Source organism: Meleagris gallopavo, unplaced genomic scaffold (genome assembly GCF_000146605.3).
Source record: "Meleagris gallopavo isolate NT-WF06-2002-E0010 breed Aviagen turkey brand Nicholas breeding stock unplaced genomic scaffold, Turkey_5.1 ChrUn_random_7180001957942, whole genome shotgun sequence".
Taxonomy (NCBI): domain Eukaryota; kingdom Metazoa; phylum Chordata; class Aves; order Galliformes; family Phasianidae; genus Meleagris; species Meleagris gallopavo.
The window spans coordinates 100993-119341 of record NW_011217780.1 but is presented as its reverse complement, the minus strand read 5'-3'; the positions used below and the strand labels follow the sequence as shown (position 1 = coordinate 119341).

Genomic DNA, 18349 nt, shown 5'->3' with positions numbered 1-18349 from the left:
AAAAAAAGGCCAGTTGAACTGTATCTGTAGCATCAGTACTTTCATCTATAACCAAGGCATAACATTTGAAATTTGGCAGCTTTACCCTCCAAATTTCTTTTGATAGGTTTTTCTATTTCTTCTGGCTACATGTCTGCTGAGACATAATTTGAGAAAAATCCATTGTCTTTGTCAGGACACACTATATACCATACTTTCCATGCACTGTTTAATAAACTCAACATCAGTAAATACTTTTGATTTTTCTTTTTCAATCTGATTTACTACCCAGTAACTAACTTTTATAACAGAGTCCATTGGAGTTTTAACTTTTTAAAGAAGGTTTTGTTGAGATGACAGACTTTTTTTTTCAGTTCCACTATTTTGTCTTTATAAAGCATTCCTTGATGTTATTGCTGTTGACAGCATGTGTATATCTGTATATATCTTTTAAAATTGTGATCTCTGAAAACTGATACTATTTCCTTAGACATTAAGCACAGTGCCATGTTACTTGTCTTGACAAAATACTCATCTGTCCATATTTTGTTGAATACTCTTCCTTCATCTTCCTTTTGCTTTTGAGGTACCATTAGGCAGGTTGAAATATTAGTGTTGGCCATCAGCTTTTTACTCATCAAACAGCACAAGCACATGCCTCATTGATTGCATATGGGTTTCAGTGCAGCAGAATGAGTGAGAAGGCACAAGAAGTGTCAGCAGTGCATTGCACCTTCCCTATGTCCCTGTTTCAGCCCAGAGAGTGCCAATCACACATCGGTGTTTGATTGTTGATGGGTGCATGACCAGGGCTGGGCAGGGCCCACTCTTTGTGGAAGACAGACAGCCTTGATTGCACTGGGCAGGCTGCGTGGTGAGCTGTGCTAGATTGCATGCAGCCTGCAGGTTGGACATGCTTGTCATAACAGGAAAACAGAATGTCTTCTGTAATCACTGTACCATTTAGTATGTTTGTTTACAGACAAGTATAATCAGGGTTCATGCAAGTCTATTGTTACTCTTGAGATGGTGGGTTTTTATTTATATTTCAAATTCTTTGTAATATTAAAATTTGAAATTGTATGCAAAGGACTCTTTTTCTTAGGGTATGTGCACATATGTAATCATGATAGAGGTAACTTATGCCCGTGTTAAAAAGTAACTGGCATACTGTACTATATGCTTACATACTGTGCTGCTTCAGTTGTTTTTCTTTCTTTTTTTTTTTTTTTTTGTTCTTTCCTGTAGAATCACAGGATCACCAAGGTTGGAAAAGATCTTCAAGGTCGTCTAATCCAATCGACCACCTTTCACTAATATTTCCCCACCAAACCATGTCCCTTAGCACAAATTCTATAAGATTCTAGAACGCCTCCAGGGATGACGACTCAACTCCCTTGGCAGCCCGTTCCTGTGCCTAAACACTCTTTTGGAGAAGAAATTTTTCTTGACGTCCAACCTCAGTCTCTCCTAGCACAACTTGAGGCCATTCCCTTTAGCCCTATCCTTGGTTGCACAGGAGAAGCGACTGACCTCCACCTTGCCTCAGCCTTCATTTAGGTAGTTGTAGGGAGGTGTGAGTCCAAATCCCACTGTAGGGCCTTCCTATCCCTAGGCGGATCAATGCTTCCTCCCAACATGTGTCATCTGCACGCTTACTGAGGGTGCACTAAATGCTCTCATTCAGGTCATTAATAAAGATATTGAACGGGACAGGCCCCACTACCAATCCCTGGGGAGCCCCACTCGTGGCAGTCACCAGCTGGATTTAACTCCATCCACCACCACTCTCTGGGCCTGGCCATCCATTCTTTACCCAGCAAAGAGTGTAGCTGTCCAAGCTGTGGACTTCCAGCTTTTCTAGGCTTGTCTGAATTCAGATGGGGACAACCTGCTTCTGTGTCTTTAAGACTTCCTTCTTGAGGGGTTTCCAGTCTTCCTGGATCCCTTTACCCATCAGGACTGAATCCTGTGGTTCAACATCTGCCTTCAGGAGGTCCAAGGTAGCAATTATACTGGTCATCTTCCCTACTTTACCATGAGTAAAGAACTCCACCATTTTGTAGGTCATCACCATCTTTGTTTAAAAAAGGCAAGAGAATCTGTATATCTCAGCTCTAGTTTCTAAAATTTATTTGTAGTTGTTCTGTCTAGCATGGAATTGTTTAGGCCTTTGCCTGTATGGTAATCTTATTTTTAAGAGATGTTTATTTTTAAATCTTTTGTCTTTATTATTTGTACTTTCTAGGTGCATCGAATCTGAATCCTGATGCCGATGATTCCATTTCAGGAGAAAGACTACCTACAGATGTAAATTGGATGAAGAAAGATAGGAAAGAATGTAGTAGGAATCAGAATAGAAGAAGTTTATTATGTCCTAGTCTGCCTGAAAAAGTTACAGATTATGGAAGCTCTTCCACAAAGCATTATGATGTTTATAATCCAGAAAGTCGGTATGGGAATTCTGAAGATTTTCACCAATATTTTGGTACCAGTAGAAGTTCAAAGAATCGCAGCTTTCAAAATCAGAGGTGGCACAGGTCCAGGAACGATGCCACATGTACTAAAAGTAAGGTAAGACAGAGTACTGCAGAGGCTGCTGCTTGTCCTGGAATTTCAGATGCTGCAAAGCTACCTGGAAGAAGAGCACCTATTAAAGGATACAATGAGTTTATCTCCTCAGAGAGTGACAGGGAAGTAGCTAATGCAGATAGCCGAGGAGCAAAGCCAAAGAAATCCCACCTGGTACATGCACCTGGAAGAGGTTTCAGGGAGAAGGGAAAGCAAGCGCATGAACGAGAGAAGAGAATGAGCTCTAAGCAGAAAGTAGAGCTTTTTGAAAACACTCCATCTTTGGATTTGACTCAGTCGGACTCTTCAGAATCTTCTGCTGGAAAGGCATTCAGTGAGGCACCAATTGGTAGTGGGGATGAGCAGAAAAGCTACAACTATGTAAACAAAAGATATCCCCGGAAGCCTATGTGGAATAAACCCCCGATAGAGAAAGAGTATCAGAAGAGACATGACTCTCACCATAGCAAGAATACAAAAGCGGGTAAGAAGCCTTCTCTTGCATGTACTGCAAAAGATAAAAATGAGAGGAAGAAAGAATTCTCTGATCACAAAAATGATGAAAATGTGACCAGTGAGATCAGAAATGAATTGCTGGAGTCTGCCAGATGTAACGGAAGAAAGTTCTTGCTAAAGGGGGATCAAGTACCTTCCCTTAATTTCAGCTGGACCCAGTACTGGAAAAAACAAAGTGATATACCAAAAAACAAAGAAACTCATACAGGTAACCTTTATAAATTATCTTGTACTCAAGTATTAAAGATTCAATCTTAAGTAATTTAATCTGCCTTCAAATTTGACTAGTTGATGTTGCTTATTATGTCACGTGAGTTTAGTATCAATTTCTTGGGGTAAATGTGGGGTTTCTGTGTAGGCAGGTGGTTTGTAAGTTTTGTAGAGAAGAACATATATGTTTTTAAATATTTTTCTTCTACCAGAATGCAAGTGATGCTTATCAGGCCTCATGTTTAAAAAAAAAAGTAAAGTACAAGGAAGGATTCCGAACATTGAGTCTTGAGAGGAGCAGTCCTGAAATTCATTTTTTTGCATAAAAATTTGTCATGTTTTATGTAAGAGCAGGAGCATCTGAGGACAACTGTGTTCTGTTTGTAACTTTTTTTCTTGCTATTTTTTTTTTTAATGGTAGTATGAAAAGCTAATTAGAAATAGAGAATGTGTCTGACTGTTTTCTTGTTGTTTGTGAGCAGAATCATGTGCAATTGATAGTGGGAAGTGCACTCTTACGTTTTTGCTCCCTAATTGAATTTTGTGCCAACTCAAACGGTTAGGAACTTGAAAGATGAAATGTAAATCAGTTGAGTTTCTTCAGTGCCACAGTACTGGTTTCTGTTTCACCCCAGTTCCTTGGTCATACTCCTAGACAAATGTATGAGTGCATTGAGGAAATAGTCCTGTTGTATTCATGGATTCCTATTTTCTTTCAGATGCAGTAACTAAGGGGAGAGGTTTTTGTCCTTTTCCAGTTGAACAAACATTGAAATGTCTATTTAATTGGTTGCTGCAAAGCATCTCAACCTCAATTCTGCTGATTAGAGATGAATAGACTAATTCTTGTTACCTTGACTGAGCTGTTGATTCTTATGATTTTGCTTCTCAGCATCTCTTTTCTTTCAGAGCTTAGAAAGTAATAGCATAATCAGGAAGCGTAAGGTAACTCCGGTAAGAGGCTCTCATTCTTTGAGAGATGCTCAAAAATCAGAAGCTTCCTTGATCCTTTATAACTCTGCAGGAGCCTGATGATCTACTTGAATCATAAAATTAAAGATGTCTCAGTCTTTCTCCTGGCCTTCTTCTTAAATGAAAAACATATTATGTAATAACCAGAAAAAGGTAGTGGTCTTCTACAGGAAATTTAAGGATCTTTTCACAATTGCAGCATTTCTTTGCTTGCCTTAATTGGGAGCTGTTTTGGAAAACACTATAGACTGTTTTTAGGGACAGTCTTTCTAGCTGTGTAAAGGATAGCCATCCTCTCTGTGGACAATATAGTTTTGCTCTCACAGAGGTGAGTAAGGAAATAGCTTTTGTAAGGATGTTTTCTTTACAGCAAGTAAAATTCATAGGGTACTGAATGTGGAAATGTCTGTTAATGCTAAATCTTGTGGTGCTTGATACAGGACGGCTAGAAAAGATGCTTGAAAAAATAAATCCTGTGAAGGATGGCAAACACTCCTAATGATTGCAAGTTTCCAGAAATCCATAGCTGTGCTTCAGTTGTGTGGTACAAAACACTTCTGGATTACTAGTCATTTTTCTTTTGTCAGTTTCATTTTTCTTATTTGTTATGGGTTCTAACTTCCCTTGTATTGGTATTATGTAAAACATATTAATTGAAATTCTGCAAGCATAGATTAAGCAACATTTTTCATAAGTATTTGGTAGCCTCATCTTGATAGGAGTGTTAATGTGACAGAATTGAGTTACGGAAATACAATAAAGTCACAACACATCTAAGTTTTCAGGCTTTCATTTTCCATTTAGAAATCTTGCTTTATTTTTAAAATGCTTTTTCATGTTCTTTCGTTTGACTCTAAGGGCCTTGTATTTTGGCTATTGTCTCCCAGCAATTCCACTCCTAAGGTGGCTTATGAAGGTTTCTGTAACGTTGCTTCTAGTATTAGCTGTGTAGTCTTCTGATAATGATAATTTAATTTTGAGACTTCTGTAGTTCATAAGCTTCAAGATTTTTGTTGTAAACTTTATATGAAATTAGTCTTTCTATATAAAGTGAGTAAAATACTTCTTGCAAGTTTAAGACTATTAATTTTTTTTTTTTGTAAGATCACAACAATTGCCATTCATCACCAAGAATTACTGTTACCAGTGTTATGGGAGTCTCATACTACCTTTCCCTGCTCTGAAGCTAGAGAAATGTGTATCAAGTGTCTTCCAGAAGTAAGCTATTACCTTACTTATAGCCACAAAGGAAAAAGAAGTTATGTAAAATTTACATAAAGTCTTGGAATTTTATTTCTCAGATAACTGAAGCTTTGTATGCAAGTAACATATTTTATTTGCAGGGTCTTTGATTGAGCAGCTGACAACAGAGAAGTATGAATGTATGGTATGTTGTGAGGTCGTCCGAATAGTAGCACCTGTGTGGAGCTGTCAGAATTGCTACCATGTATTCCACCTGAATTGTATTAAGAAGTGGGCAAGATCACCAGCTTCTCAAGCTGAAGGTAGGTGTTCTCTGTACACGTTTTCTCTCAAATATATATAATAGTAAAATTTATTTTCTATATGTGAAACTAGTTCGAAATGTTTTCTGATCAAGGTAACTAGTAAGCGGAAAACAAACAAGTTTTAAATCAGAAATGTTTTTCAGGGTTCTTTGGATGCTTCATATAATCCTCTTGGCTATTTTCTTTCTAGTATTCTGACTGAAATTGATTTCTAGGTTTGGATACATGAATGAATGATAATGAAATCAGTGCATCAAGATGCAAAACTGGCTGCTTTTACACACAAAGAAATCCCTTTCTCTTGTCCACACTGGGCTCAGCAGTCAAACAGAAGCAGTACTTAAAGCATTAGTTGTCTGCTTTTATATAATCACTCCTTAGTTCTGTCTATTCAAATAATAAGCACACCTCAAATCTCTCACTAATGTAATGTAGTGAAGTGAAATTCAGAGAAGGCAGAAGGCTTCGAGAGTTAGAATAGTTTCTGTTGGAAAAGACCTACAAAGATCAGAAAGTCTTAGCAGCTGAACTGTTTCTGTCACTGTCTTAAACTGTTTTAGATTGTTTGTATTATACTATGTTTAGAAACTGTTACTGCCAGTTTGTTCTGCCCTTTGAATGTTTTGGTGGAAGGTAAAACTGAATTTGCTAAGTCTGTGCCATGCTCAGTTATGTGATGTAGATGTGCTCTGAAGACTAACGTTCATCTTACAGTAGGGTTAATTTTCCAATACCCTGCCTGTTTAGCCTCGTGTCTTCCTCTGGGCAAAACAAGCGTAGATTGACCAAGGGTGGAAGAGACCTTCGAGGTCGTCCAGTCCAACCATCCACCTATCACCAATATTTTCCACTAAACTATATGCTCATTACAACATCTAAATGTTTCTTGAGATCCTCCAGGGACAGTGACTCCGTCATCTCCCTGGGCAGCCTGTACCTGACTGTACTTCCGGAGAAGTTTTGTGTAACTGTCCAACCTGGAATCTCCCCTGACTTGAGGCCATTCCCTTTAGTCCTATCCCTGGTTGCACAGGAGAAGAGACTGACCCCACCTTGCCACAACCTCCTTTCAGGTAGTTGTAGTGAGGTATAAGATCTCCCCTAGGCCTTCTCTTCTCCAGGCTAAATAATTCCAGCTCTCTCAGCTGCTCCTCGGAAGACTTGGGCTCCAGACCCTCACCAGCTTCACTGCCCTTTTCTGAATGTACTCCAGGGCATCAGTGTCCTTCTGTAGTGAGGGACCCAAAACTGAACACAGTACTTGAGGGGTAGCACCACCAGGGCTGAGTTCAGAGGAATGATCGCTTCCTTTCTCCAGCTGGCAATGCTCCTTCTGATACAAGCTAGGATGCAATTGGCCTTCTTGGCCACCTAGGCACTGCACAGCCAAGCTTCAACCAATACCCTTAGGTCCATTTTATCTATGTAGTCTTCCAGCCACTCTGCTTCAAGCCTGTAGTTGCCTGGGGTTGTTGTGGCCCAAGTGCAGGATCCAGCACTTGGATTTGTTGACCTTCATTCATTGGCCTCAGCCCAGCTATCCAGCCTGTCCAGATCCCTCTGTAGGACCCTCTTGTCCCCAAGCAGATTGATACTTCGTCCCAACATGGTGCCATCTGCACGGAGGGTGCACTCAGTACTCTCATTCAGGTCATTAATAAAGGTACTGAACAGGACAGGCCCTAGTACTGATCTATGGGGAGCCCCACTCATAACCTGTCACCAGCTGGATTTGACTCCATTCACCACCACTCTCTGGGCCCGGTCACCCAGCCAGTTCTGTACTCAGAAAGAGCGTACCTGTCCAAGTCATGGGCTGCCAGCTTCTCCTGGGGAATACTGTGGGAGACAGTATAAAGGAAATATGGTCTGTCAGCTACTTCAGAGAAGTTCCTAGAGACTTGAAATTCATTGCAGGAAGGATTGATGAAGTATGAAGTTCTTGGATTTCTGAAGCCGCTTGGACAGACTTCTAGATGGGGCTTGTATGGCAAAAGAAGGTGATGGCAGTGCCTTCTAATGGAATCCAGGCACTATGGAGGAATAGCAGGTAGTAGAAGGAAAACTAGTTCACTATTCTGATAGCCTGCAGTGGTTTGAGAGAAGTGCAATCTCTATTTGGAGAGAGATGCTGCTCTTTGCCTCTAATCATTACACGAAGGTGAGGGGCAGGTGGAGCCAGGAGCAGGTGCAGTGCTTGCACCTGAGCTCCCTTGGTTAGCTATGCCTTCTCACCTGGTTACCATTGGTTAAGACTGTAACCTGGCAATTCCACTGTAGAGCTCATCGTGCTTTATACTGAAAGTTGCAAGTGTCAGAGGAAGATTTGAAACTTGGATGCTGGAATGTTTGAGAAGAGAACAAATTTTAGGGTAAGATATTATATATTGAATTCTAAACCAAACTAAGAGTGGCTTCTGAGAAGCTGAATCTTGTGGCTTGTTTTCTTTCACCTTTGCAGCTGATTCAGCTCCCTGAATCAGCTTATTGCTTGATCAGAGCAGTAGCTGTGCAAAGGAGGTTTTCCTTGTTTCTCAAGATAGTGACTTTGGGTGCTTTGAATACCAACAGCATTTCAAGTGATCCTATTGTTTAGCCATTTGCTTTTCTTTTAAGAATTTGTGAAGTACGTATGTTACTGGATCCTCTGTGTGTGAGAGAGCTTGAGATAATCACAAACAAGTTAAAGATATGGTGTCAGTAGAACAGATTCTATAGCTGCAGGATGGTTTGACGCTATACTCTCAGAATTAAGAATTTTACTTGTGTTCATGGTGAAGAATTTTGCTTCAGAGTATAGTTTCTTTATAGTAGGCTATTTCAGTATAGATTCTACTTTTCAAGCTTTATATGATGTTGATGAATGCAACAGAATTCCAGCAATAATTATTCTGTATCATAAGGGAAATAGGACAGTCATCTACCTAACTCAACAGTATGATGTTTTTTTGGAAGAAGAAAACTGGTGTTTTTCTGGTGGAGATTTATTTTAAATGTGCAGAACCAAGTAGAAATTCTAGGATGGGTCATCTGATGTCAGCACCTAAACTTCGGAGCTGCTCCACTGCGTGTCTGGCTTACTGAGAATCTTTAGGTTTCATGAAGATCAGTATTGAATGTTCTTTCCTCAGTGTTTTTGAAGCAACAAATGTTTCAGTGAAATTCTCCCTCCGTTTGGGGTTTTACAGCATCTGTCATTCTTGTAAAGCATAATGGGAGATCAAAAGTGCCAAGCATGCGTGCATAATTTCTCACAATTTGTTTTTGTGGTCATGGCATTGTAGAATATCTGAGAGAAATTCGGAGTGCTTGGACAACATATTTGCTGGGATATCTTCTCACTTAATTCAGTCTTCCAGATCAAGAGTAATGGATATTTCTGTTTTTAAGACTTTCTCAGATGTCTTTTAGTGAGGATGTCTTCCTTCAGAGACTGATTTTCTTTGCCTTCTTTTGCTGTCAGGATCACCTGAAAAATAAAACACGGTATTGCAAAGCCATGTCTAAGAATCTGAATGTGAGTAGTACATTACTCTGTACTTGGTCTATTTTCATTAGACTTGTTGGCATCCAATGTTCAGTATTATTACAGTGTAAACTGTCAGCAGTGCTCAGACCTAGGTAATAGATATTCTTTATTTAGAGACATCCTGGTCAATAGGAGAAAAAGGAGCTCTGCTATGCAGCAGTTTGTCACCACATGGAAAAAATTTTTTCTTATAAGGAGGAACCTAACTTTCTCCTTAGCAAGAGTTTTAATCAATGTTTTGAATTACCTTTTGGTGGAATGTGACCTTTAGGTACTTCTGTCACTCTAAAAGAAATCTCTGTATTACACCCAAGATGTTTTACAGCAATTTTTTCTTCATTAACATACTTAATGTTGCCCTCTTACATCTGCTGCTTTTACAAACTGATTCTTCGAAGGTGCATGGTGTGCATCCTCACAGTGACAGAACAAGAGTTCAACCACTTGCTCCCTTCGCAGATCAGATATTTACTTTTCTTGATGTTTTCAATTTGTCTGGAAGGATGGGAGAGATTTGAGTTGCTAGAACTGTGTCTTTCTATTCTGCTCCCTCTACTGCCTTCTACTTCCAGATGAGGTTGTGGTCTGTACCAAACCAAAAGTAGCTCTTAAGGTAGCTTCTGAGTTTCAGTGGTCAGAATACAAATCTACTTGCCTTTTTTTTCTCATTTTGTAAGCTGTGCTGTTCGTGAGCCGAAGCTAATCTGTGTGCATTAGGTATTACACATTTTGTTACTTTCTGCTTTTGCAAGTAGGATGAAAACTTTTGATGGTATCTAGCTGAGAAGTTAAGGTGAGTGTTTTCTGATGCAGATTATTGTATAATATTGACCTTTCAGAAATGGTAAAATGGAACTACCTATCTTGACTTCAGTATGTTCTACAGTTCAAGAGACTGAAATATTCTTTTTGATGTCTCTTGACGTATGTAACATTGTATATGCATTAAAATTTCCTGCTCTACTGCTGCCCTGGGAAATGCTCTTTTTTAGCATTCATTCTTTATTCCAGAAGATATTTTTTGATCCTTGCTTACGTAATCTTATGTGACTTATCTAAATAAGCATGTAAGAAAGAAAGAGTTGCATGTTTGAAACTGCACTTAAAGATCCCTGGATTGAATACATGTATTCCTAGCTCTTCCTACTCAGGATTCTTTTGAGCCTCTTTCATCCTTCAGGATTTTGGAAAATGAGGAGATGCTTCACTGTGCTTTTACAACAACAACCATGCAGTGGAAGTGGGCAGGATCTGGGCATACCACCACGAACAAAAATTTTGTCTGAAAATGCTATGAATAGGGCTGCTGACAGTATTTACTGACATTTTTCCGTATTTTCATATTGACAAATAGAGATTTTTTTCTTATCTCAGGATGAAGGAGAGGATGACAAACAATAAAACCCTTGTCTATTAAAAGGGAGAGATCTGTGTTTATTTCATGTAGACCATTGCTTTCTGGTGCAAACAGTTGGAATTTTGCCGCCTCCTCCTTTTTTTTTCATGTTTGTGAGAACGGAGCATTAGTTCTGTAGGATCATCTTCATTCTTCATTTCTTTAGTAGGCAGGATTTATGAAGAGAGGTAACAGGGAGATAGATGCTAGGAGTCGTTACTCTATCCTACTGTAATTGTACTGGAATCCAGTAAGAAAAGCTCAACAATCTTGAGTTTTTGGAAGAAGCAACCATGTATGTTCCTTGAGGTATCTTAACTGTTTTCTTTGTTAAGAGACCTGATTTACAAGGTCAGTGAATGTGCTGTTAGAGAAGCAGTTGTGTGTAAGCTTGCTAATCCCTTATCCAGGAGTGAGATTGCTGAGAGAGGCTTTCTGTCAGCCTCCTGAAGCTTTCATAGGCTTGCCTTCACAGCTTTTGAAAGAAATAACATGAAATAACAATGAAAAATGGAAATTGTTAATGTAACAGTTAAGTGTGCAGTACAAAGTAATACTATATGGAGTCCCCTGGGTGTAATATGTTAGCTTATGTGGGAGCAGCCAGATAATGCTCACGTCTTTTTACCGGTAGCTTTTAACACCTCTCTGAGATGTTCCAATTTATTGTTAAATAAAAAGGTCTTAGGAAACAGGTTTGTCTACAACATGAACATGAAAGTATGCTCATACATCATCTGAACAAATTGGTGAAGACAGTAAGGTCTGATCACCTTATATATTGAGGTACATATGTAGAATTTTTGTTCAGAAGTTCTTTCATACAAGATCACCCACAGGACATGGTTTAGTGATGGTAGTGCATCAGGTTCAAATCTGAGCTGGATGATCTTGAAGGTTTTTTCCAACCTAAGTGATTCTAGGAGGTCTGCTTTGAGAGCAGTGCTTCCTATTTTATTATGTTGGCCTATAACATCAGAAGTGGGTGTTGGTAGGATGACAGTAGGTTTAACCTTCCTGCCAATATTCCTTTGTGTTTTGTTGCCGTGCAGCAGACGGCAGTGAGGGGTAGTCTGACATGGAAGTGCATATGAGGCAAAGACATGGAATTGAATTCCACCGTTCAGAAAAATTGCACCCACTGACATTCGTCAATGCTTGCTCAATGAATGTAGAGACCCAGCAGTGGATGTAAGCACAGTAAGGCACTGCGTTTCAGCAGTGGTGACAGTAGATCACCGCCACCAGTGCAGCTTTATAAGTGTAGCATACAGGCTCTTGTTTATCTTGTTAATCCTGGCAAAAATGCATAGCTAGCGATGGTGACAATGTTAAAAAAGTGTTTTGTAGCTGATAATTCACTCTATCAAACAGTGTTACTGTGCTCTTTGTAGTAGTTTTCATGGAAATGAATAAGAGCGTAAGGATAAGTGATAGCAGTCATGGCTGCTTTAAGCCAGTTTCAGATCACCCAAGAATGGTAGAGTCCCAGTCTGATAATAGAGAAGGAATCAGTTGCCACTTTCTGAGGATCAGGGCTTGCTGAACGCTCTAGAGGAGGAGATCTCCAAGTAGAGATGCTTCCTTGCGGCTGCCAGCCCTTAGGTGAGGTGAGGGAGGAGTGGAGCCAGGGTCCCCCGCACTTGCGCAGATGAACTGTTTCCACCTGTGCTCCAAGGCTGGCTGTGCCCCTTCCCCGGTGCTCAGTCACGGGCTCAGGCTGCGGCCTCGCAGTTCCCGTATGAGAGCGTTACTTTCAGAGTGACCTGCATATCTCCCTGTCCAGACATTGGTGCACATCTTTATGAATCTATCTTTCCTCACTCTGCAGTTCGTATTTTCATCAGTGCTTCTTTCCTTGTGCCACCGTCCTTCATTACTGCCAAACAACAAGCTCCTGAAACACAGAAGTGTGTTTAATTAAATCTAGTGAAGTATTTAATATAATATACCAACTTAAAAAGTAGCGTCCTTGTTAATAGCTAGGCATAGTGACTATTTAAATAAAGCAGATTATTCTGATTTATATCACTCTAATTTATTCATGTCATGAAGCAATACTAAACTGGTCTTCTGTAAGGCATGTGAAGTCCTGACATGAGGCGACTGTCTATATTCCGTGACGCAGATTTTTCTTCTTGTAACAGTTATATATTAATAGAAAAAATAGAATTTAAAAACTTTGTTCTTGCCTCTTTGTGAAGCAGGAGTCTTTTCAGCTCAAATGAAATGAATGAATGAAAACTGCTGTGTTTAACTTGATATCATAGAAATTTTTATTAACCTGCTTTCTCAGCTCTTACTCTCAAAAACAGATCTTTTACCTGCTTTCTAGCTCTTATAGATTCATAAGTTAGGTCTCTTAATTACTTCATATGCTTTTCATTTTTTTTTTTATCTACAGATAGTAACAGTGGTTGGAGATGTCCAGCTTGTCAGAATGCTTCTACACAAGTTCCTAAAACTTACACTTGTTTCTGTGGTGAGTTTCTTGATTGCTTTTGCAAATAACAAATTGTGTTCTTTTGATTCTTTGTTTTTCTTTTTATTTGTTATTTAATTTTAAATTCTGATACTGTTGCATCTTTGTCTACATCCCGGAAATTTAACTTTGTTTAATACTATTGGTATGGGAAGGCTGCTGCACAAAGAATCATGCCTGTATCTGTTGCTGAGAAGATCCAAACTAAAGAAGGAAAGAATCGTGTTTCCATATAGTTATATGAAAATGCCTGTTAAAATTGGGCTTTCAACCTGAAAGCCTTCCTTCTGTAGGTTTGAAATAACTTGTGTTATGTCTCAATTCTGTGGCACGACATACCAGAATAATACACAGTTCAAGCATGTAACTGATGTTACCGTAAGAATACAAATTGACTATGTGAACTTTTAATATTTATTTTGACGTTTGTCATTTATGTTGATCAAAGACACACATAGATTTAATAGAAAAGAGTATTTGGACTATTCAGAGTTTTATGTAGATACGTGTTTAATTTTTTCAGTTAATGTGTCACTAATAATTTTCAACCTACTTCCTACCAAGTAAGCCACTTTGAGGTAAGCCAGTAACTGGGAGTTAATGAACTTGCCCTAAAGAAACTGAACCTGTGCTGTAATAGATAACACTTCTATCTACAGTTCTCCTTATCTGAACAGTTCAGTGTGTCAGTTAAGAGCAGTGTAACTACAGGTAAGATACTTCGAGGTACTGTATGACAGTTGTTAGAAATGTGTGAAATCCTACGAGTATAGGTAGAATGCAAGTTTTTTTTTTCCAAGTGAAAATTATAATATACGTCATCCATCTGTGAAATAAAAGGGAGATTCTACTTAAACTGTTGAATAGTTTCGGGACATCTGCAGGAGGAACCTCATGTTGTCCTCATTGTCAACATTAGTGGAACACTGTTAGAAAAATCTTTAATCGATGCATAATTATATATTAAATGGCATATGGACTTAAGCAGTTGCTTATGTAAAGTTATCTTGTGCTTGTTGCAGAATACTAAATTTGTGTTGAGTGCAATCTGACATACTGATTTTGGGGTTTTTTGTTCCCTTCACTGCATGGAGAAACTCCTGGCTTACTTTTCTTTTGAGTCTTCAGGTTTTTTCTCTGGAAGAAGGCCCAGCTGAATTAAGCAATCCATATTGTTTATTCAGCTTTCCTAAATTTCTAATTACACTGTAAATGAAGATGTAATAAGTGAGATAAAGTAATTTGTCACTAAAAAAACTTTCTTACTTGTTACAACTCCAATTTGTAATACTAGCTCAAGTTGCTTCTCTTACAAAAAGACAAATTCATTTGACTGTGTGATTAACCACCACTGTAATTAACTTTAACTCTGACGATCATGTATTGTTGTTAGATACAAGATTTGCTAAGAATACATCACATGAATTAAAATGTAGTTTCAATAGTCATCTGAAAAAAAAAAAACAGAAATAACTTGAGGATAACTTAAAGGATATATCACTTCTTGTTTAAAGCTTCCTGCCGCATACATCAAAATGTCAACATTTAATGTTTAAGTTTGTATAGAGTCAGCTTCTTTTTAGAGAAGTCACTTTCATAATTTGCGTAGTCATTTCATGCATTCCCCATTTCCTTAATAGCTAGATCTTTCTTATTGACAGTGATATCTTTATCTTTCTGTGTTGAGACAGCAAGACAATTACATTCTTAAGTTCTCTTGCGTACTAACAGACTTATGAACTAAAGGAAGATTTTCATTTCTTTGCGTTTTATTAGCTTTGTGTTTTATTAGTCTAGTATTAAGTAAAATATCTGCTAATTAAGGGTCTGCTCAGAGCATAGAAGAAAATAATCTGGAGCTTGTTAATCCAGTGGAATTTTAAATGATGTTATGTACATATCAGCAACAAAAGATGGAAAAAAAAAAAAAGACATAACATCTCTATCTTTTTTTTTTTCCCCCCTCACCTTTCCCAAAAAAAGCCTTTTTTTAGTCAGTATTGAAAATGAAACTACTTGTTTCTGGTCTGATATTTCTCCCAGATTCAATATTGCACTCAAGTCAGTAAACATGTTTTTGGCTTTGACCTTTTTTTTAGGTAAGGTACACAATCCAGAATGGAATAGAAATGAAATTCCACATAGCTGTGGGGAACTTTGTGGAAAGAAGAGGCAGTGTTTGGGTTGCCCACATCTTTGTAATATGTAAGTAATTGTAATGTGAACGTATTGAGAATTTATTTTGCAGAAAATGAAGGTAAGAACTTGGAGAAGAAAGATATGCCTGCTGTAAGTGAAGGTCGGGTTTGAGACGATGTAAGGAACCTGCAGGTGCACAAATCTGTGGGACCCAAAGAGATCCATCCAAGGGTTCTGAGGGAACTGGCAGGTGAAGTTGCCACGGCACACTACCCATCATGTTTGAAAGGTTGTGGCAGTGTGATTTTCACTGATTGGAGAAGGGGAAAGAAGTAAAGGTTATTTGTATGTGTAAAGTGAGTTCACAGCAGAGGATGGGCAGAAGGTCAGCTCCAGTAGTTGTAGCAGCATTTCCATCATATTACAGGAACTGAACCTGCAGCTTAATTTGTTTCAAGAACTATTGTTCTAGTCATGAAAATAGTGAATTAAAGTAAATTAAATGTGTAACCAATAGTCAGCAGAAATTTTAGATGCTTAGTTTTCTGTGGAAACAATCATGTATCTTGAGCTGCCAGCAGTGGTTCTTGGTTTGACTGAAGGTCCATTTAATTCTATTGTTTTTCTTTTCTTTGGCTTGCAAATTATTGAGGTTAAGAAGGCATTTCATGTTTTTAAGTATTTGTTCAGACCATCAAACTTCTGAAACATAATCTTTGTGGAGATATTAATCATTATCTGTATCTTGAATTAGTTTGTTTTGACACAATTGACAATTCACAGGATCACCATGGTTGGAAAAGACCTTCAAGATCATCCAGTCCAACCATCCATTTATCACTCACTAAACCATGTCCCTCAGCAGAGAATCCAAACGTACACAAAATCCAAACATGACAGTTGATATGTCGTATTTCAGTGAAGAGAGGCAAAGAAGAGGAATTTGATTTTCAGTTTTGGCTGTATTACTTGGATCTTTTTCAGTAGATACAGAGATAATATTGTATCTGTAAAGTTAACTGAGGCCAGTTTTTTATTGTATAAAAGTGAATGATACATTCTTCTGCCTTTTTGTATTCTGTTTTGAGAAATTTTTAATGGTTAGAAGCAATTTTTTGCTACTTCTGGTATATAATCAAAAGCTTTTCAGTCTTTTCAACATTGAGATCTCACAATTTCTTCAAAGTTTTCCAAAAATCAGGACTTTAATAGAACTTTTTATTTCACGTGCACTGTTTCATAGCCATTTCAATCTTGAATGATTCATTCAATTGAATGATTTAATCATTCAATCTTGAATGAAATGATGTTTCTTTATTCTTTAATACTTCTTTCCCATATGGAGAATATTATACTAGGACTCTTTTCAGACTGTTATTTCAGTGATACTGCTACTCTTGTAATTCAGGATCATACTAGATAGATGTTCTTCACTGTGGTTTGCAGGGTGGGGTTTGAAATGCTGGTGATTGAAACACAGCTCAGTTTTCAGACTAGACATGATCTAGCTGATACTCTGGTTCAGTGAAATACTGATTCTCTTGCAGAATCCTGATCTGTCTTAGGAGAGGTGTGAGTCTGTGGAGGACCTTTATTACTCGTCTGCAAGAAGCAGATACCTTAAGTCCTTTGAGAACATCCAGACTGCAGTTGCTGTCTTTCGAACTTTCAGTGGTGCTTAGAAGGCTTTGTTTTTTTTTCCTTTCCTGTCGCAGTCTGCACTAGTGGTTCAGTTTCTTATCTGGGAAGTTTTTGATCAATGGCAATAGTGTTGTGTCTACTGCAAGCTGTGCATTTGTACTCCCTGGCAATCTGATCTGCATTGAGAGCTATGAAGGTGCCTTTTAAAGTCCCGATTTGCTCCCAGTTTCAAATGTTACCATTCAACTTGTTCCACATGAGTAAAGCCATGCTGAGATTATCCAGTCCCTGGAGCTATGGAAATTACCAAAGGTGCAAAGAATGTGCTTTGTTCTTTATCTCTTGCTGCAAATGCTGTTATGTGGAGTGGATGCTTTTTGTCTTGTGGGCGATTATCTTATGGGCTCGTGATTATAGTTTGTAGAGGAACGTACTTTCAGCTTCAGTGCAACGTGCGGAATTAAACTTTACAACTCCTATAAGGTTATAAAGCAGGTATGTTAATGACAGTGCCGGGAAGCACTGGGGATGTTTCTACCATCAGCACCTCAAATATCACAGAGTCCATTACATTTCCAAAGATAGTGCATATCCATCAATTACGCATGAGACAATTAACACATACATGCCTAGGTCAGGTAGTGATTTATGAGGGCTCCCAGTCTTCTGTTCTGTGCTCTCCTCCACCATCTAGCGTCCTTTCAGCATTATTACAGTCCAACCAACAGTCTTTTACTTCATCCAAGGATCTTCCTCACTTGTACTCTAGATTAACTTTCTTCATTGACACATGCTCTGTAAGAAAATGCCTATTTTAAGTAAGGGTTCTAAAATCCTAACAGTTGCTCATTCGGCACTTGCTCATTACTTTTGGACATCTGCTCGTCCTTGGGTAGAGATAAGTTTGGCAACCTGTCTTTTGATTATGTATACTGGGGTGTAGAAGATCAGGAGGATAGAAGAGAGTATCTTGACCTAATCCTAGAGTGAGACAGTTTGGCCTTGTGTGGAGGCCCTGGCTTTCATTATTGTGTTCCAGCATCTAAAAACTCTTTCTCTGAGGGTCTCTTACCAAAACAAAGTAGCCTTACAACATATTATCTAGTCTGTAATACTACATCTGTACTAGTCACAACATCTAAAAGCTATTACAGTTTTGCAAGCAAGAATTAATCACATAATACAACAATTTAACAACTGTATTTCTAAAAAAGGCTACTAAAGTGCATGGTCTTTCTATTTTTTTCAAGCCAGCTATTTCTAAAAACAAGTTACAAAATATATTGTGCTCTACTTCTTCAAATTAAGTATTTCAAACATTCATAGAATCACAGATGGCCTGGGTTGAAAAGGACCTCAGTGGCCATCCAGTTCCAACCCCCTGCTGTGTGCAGGTCACCAAACAG

The 18349-nt window shown here is 38.5% G+C and overlaps 1 protein-coding gene across 1 annotated transcript in view; it reads left to right on the top strand.

Moving 5' to 3' along the window:
* Window positions 1–18349, top strand: part of NFX1 (nuclear transcription factor, X-box binding 1) — a gene marked incomplete at its 5' end in the record, with an annotated part of 72097 nt that overhangs the window by 5230 nt on the left and 48518 nt on the right. Inside the window, 4 exon segments of the mRNA XM_031557807.1 lie at window positions 2228–3274; window positions 5592–5753; window positions 13086–13163; window positions 15263–15368. Of these exon segments, the coding sequence (XP_031413667.1) occupies window positions 2228–3274; window positions 5592–5753; window positions 13086–13163; window positions 15263–15368 (1393 nt within the window).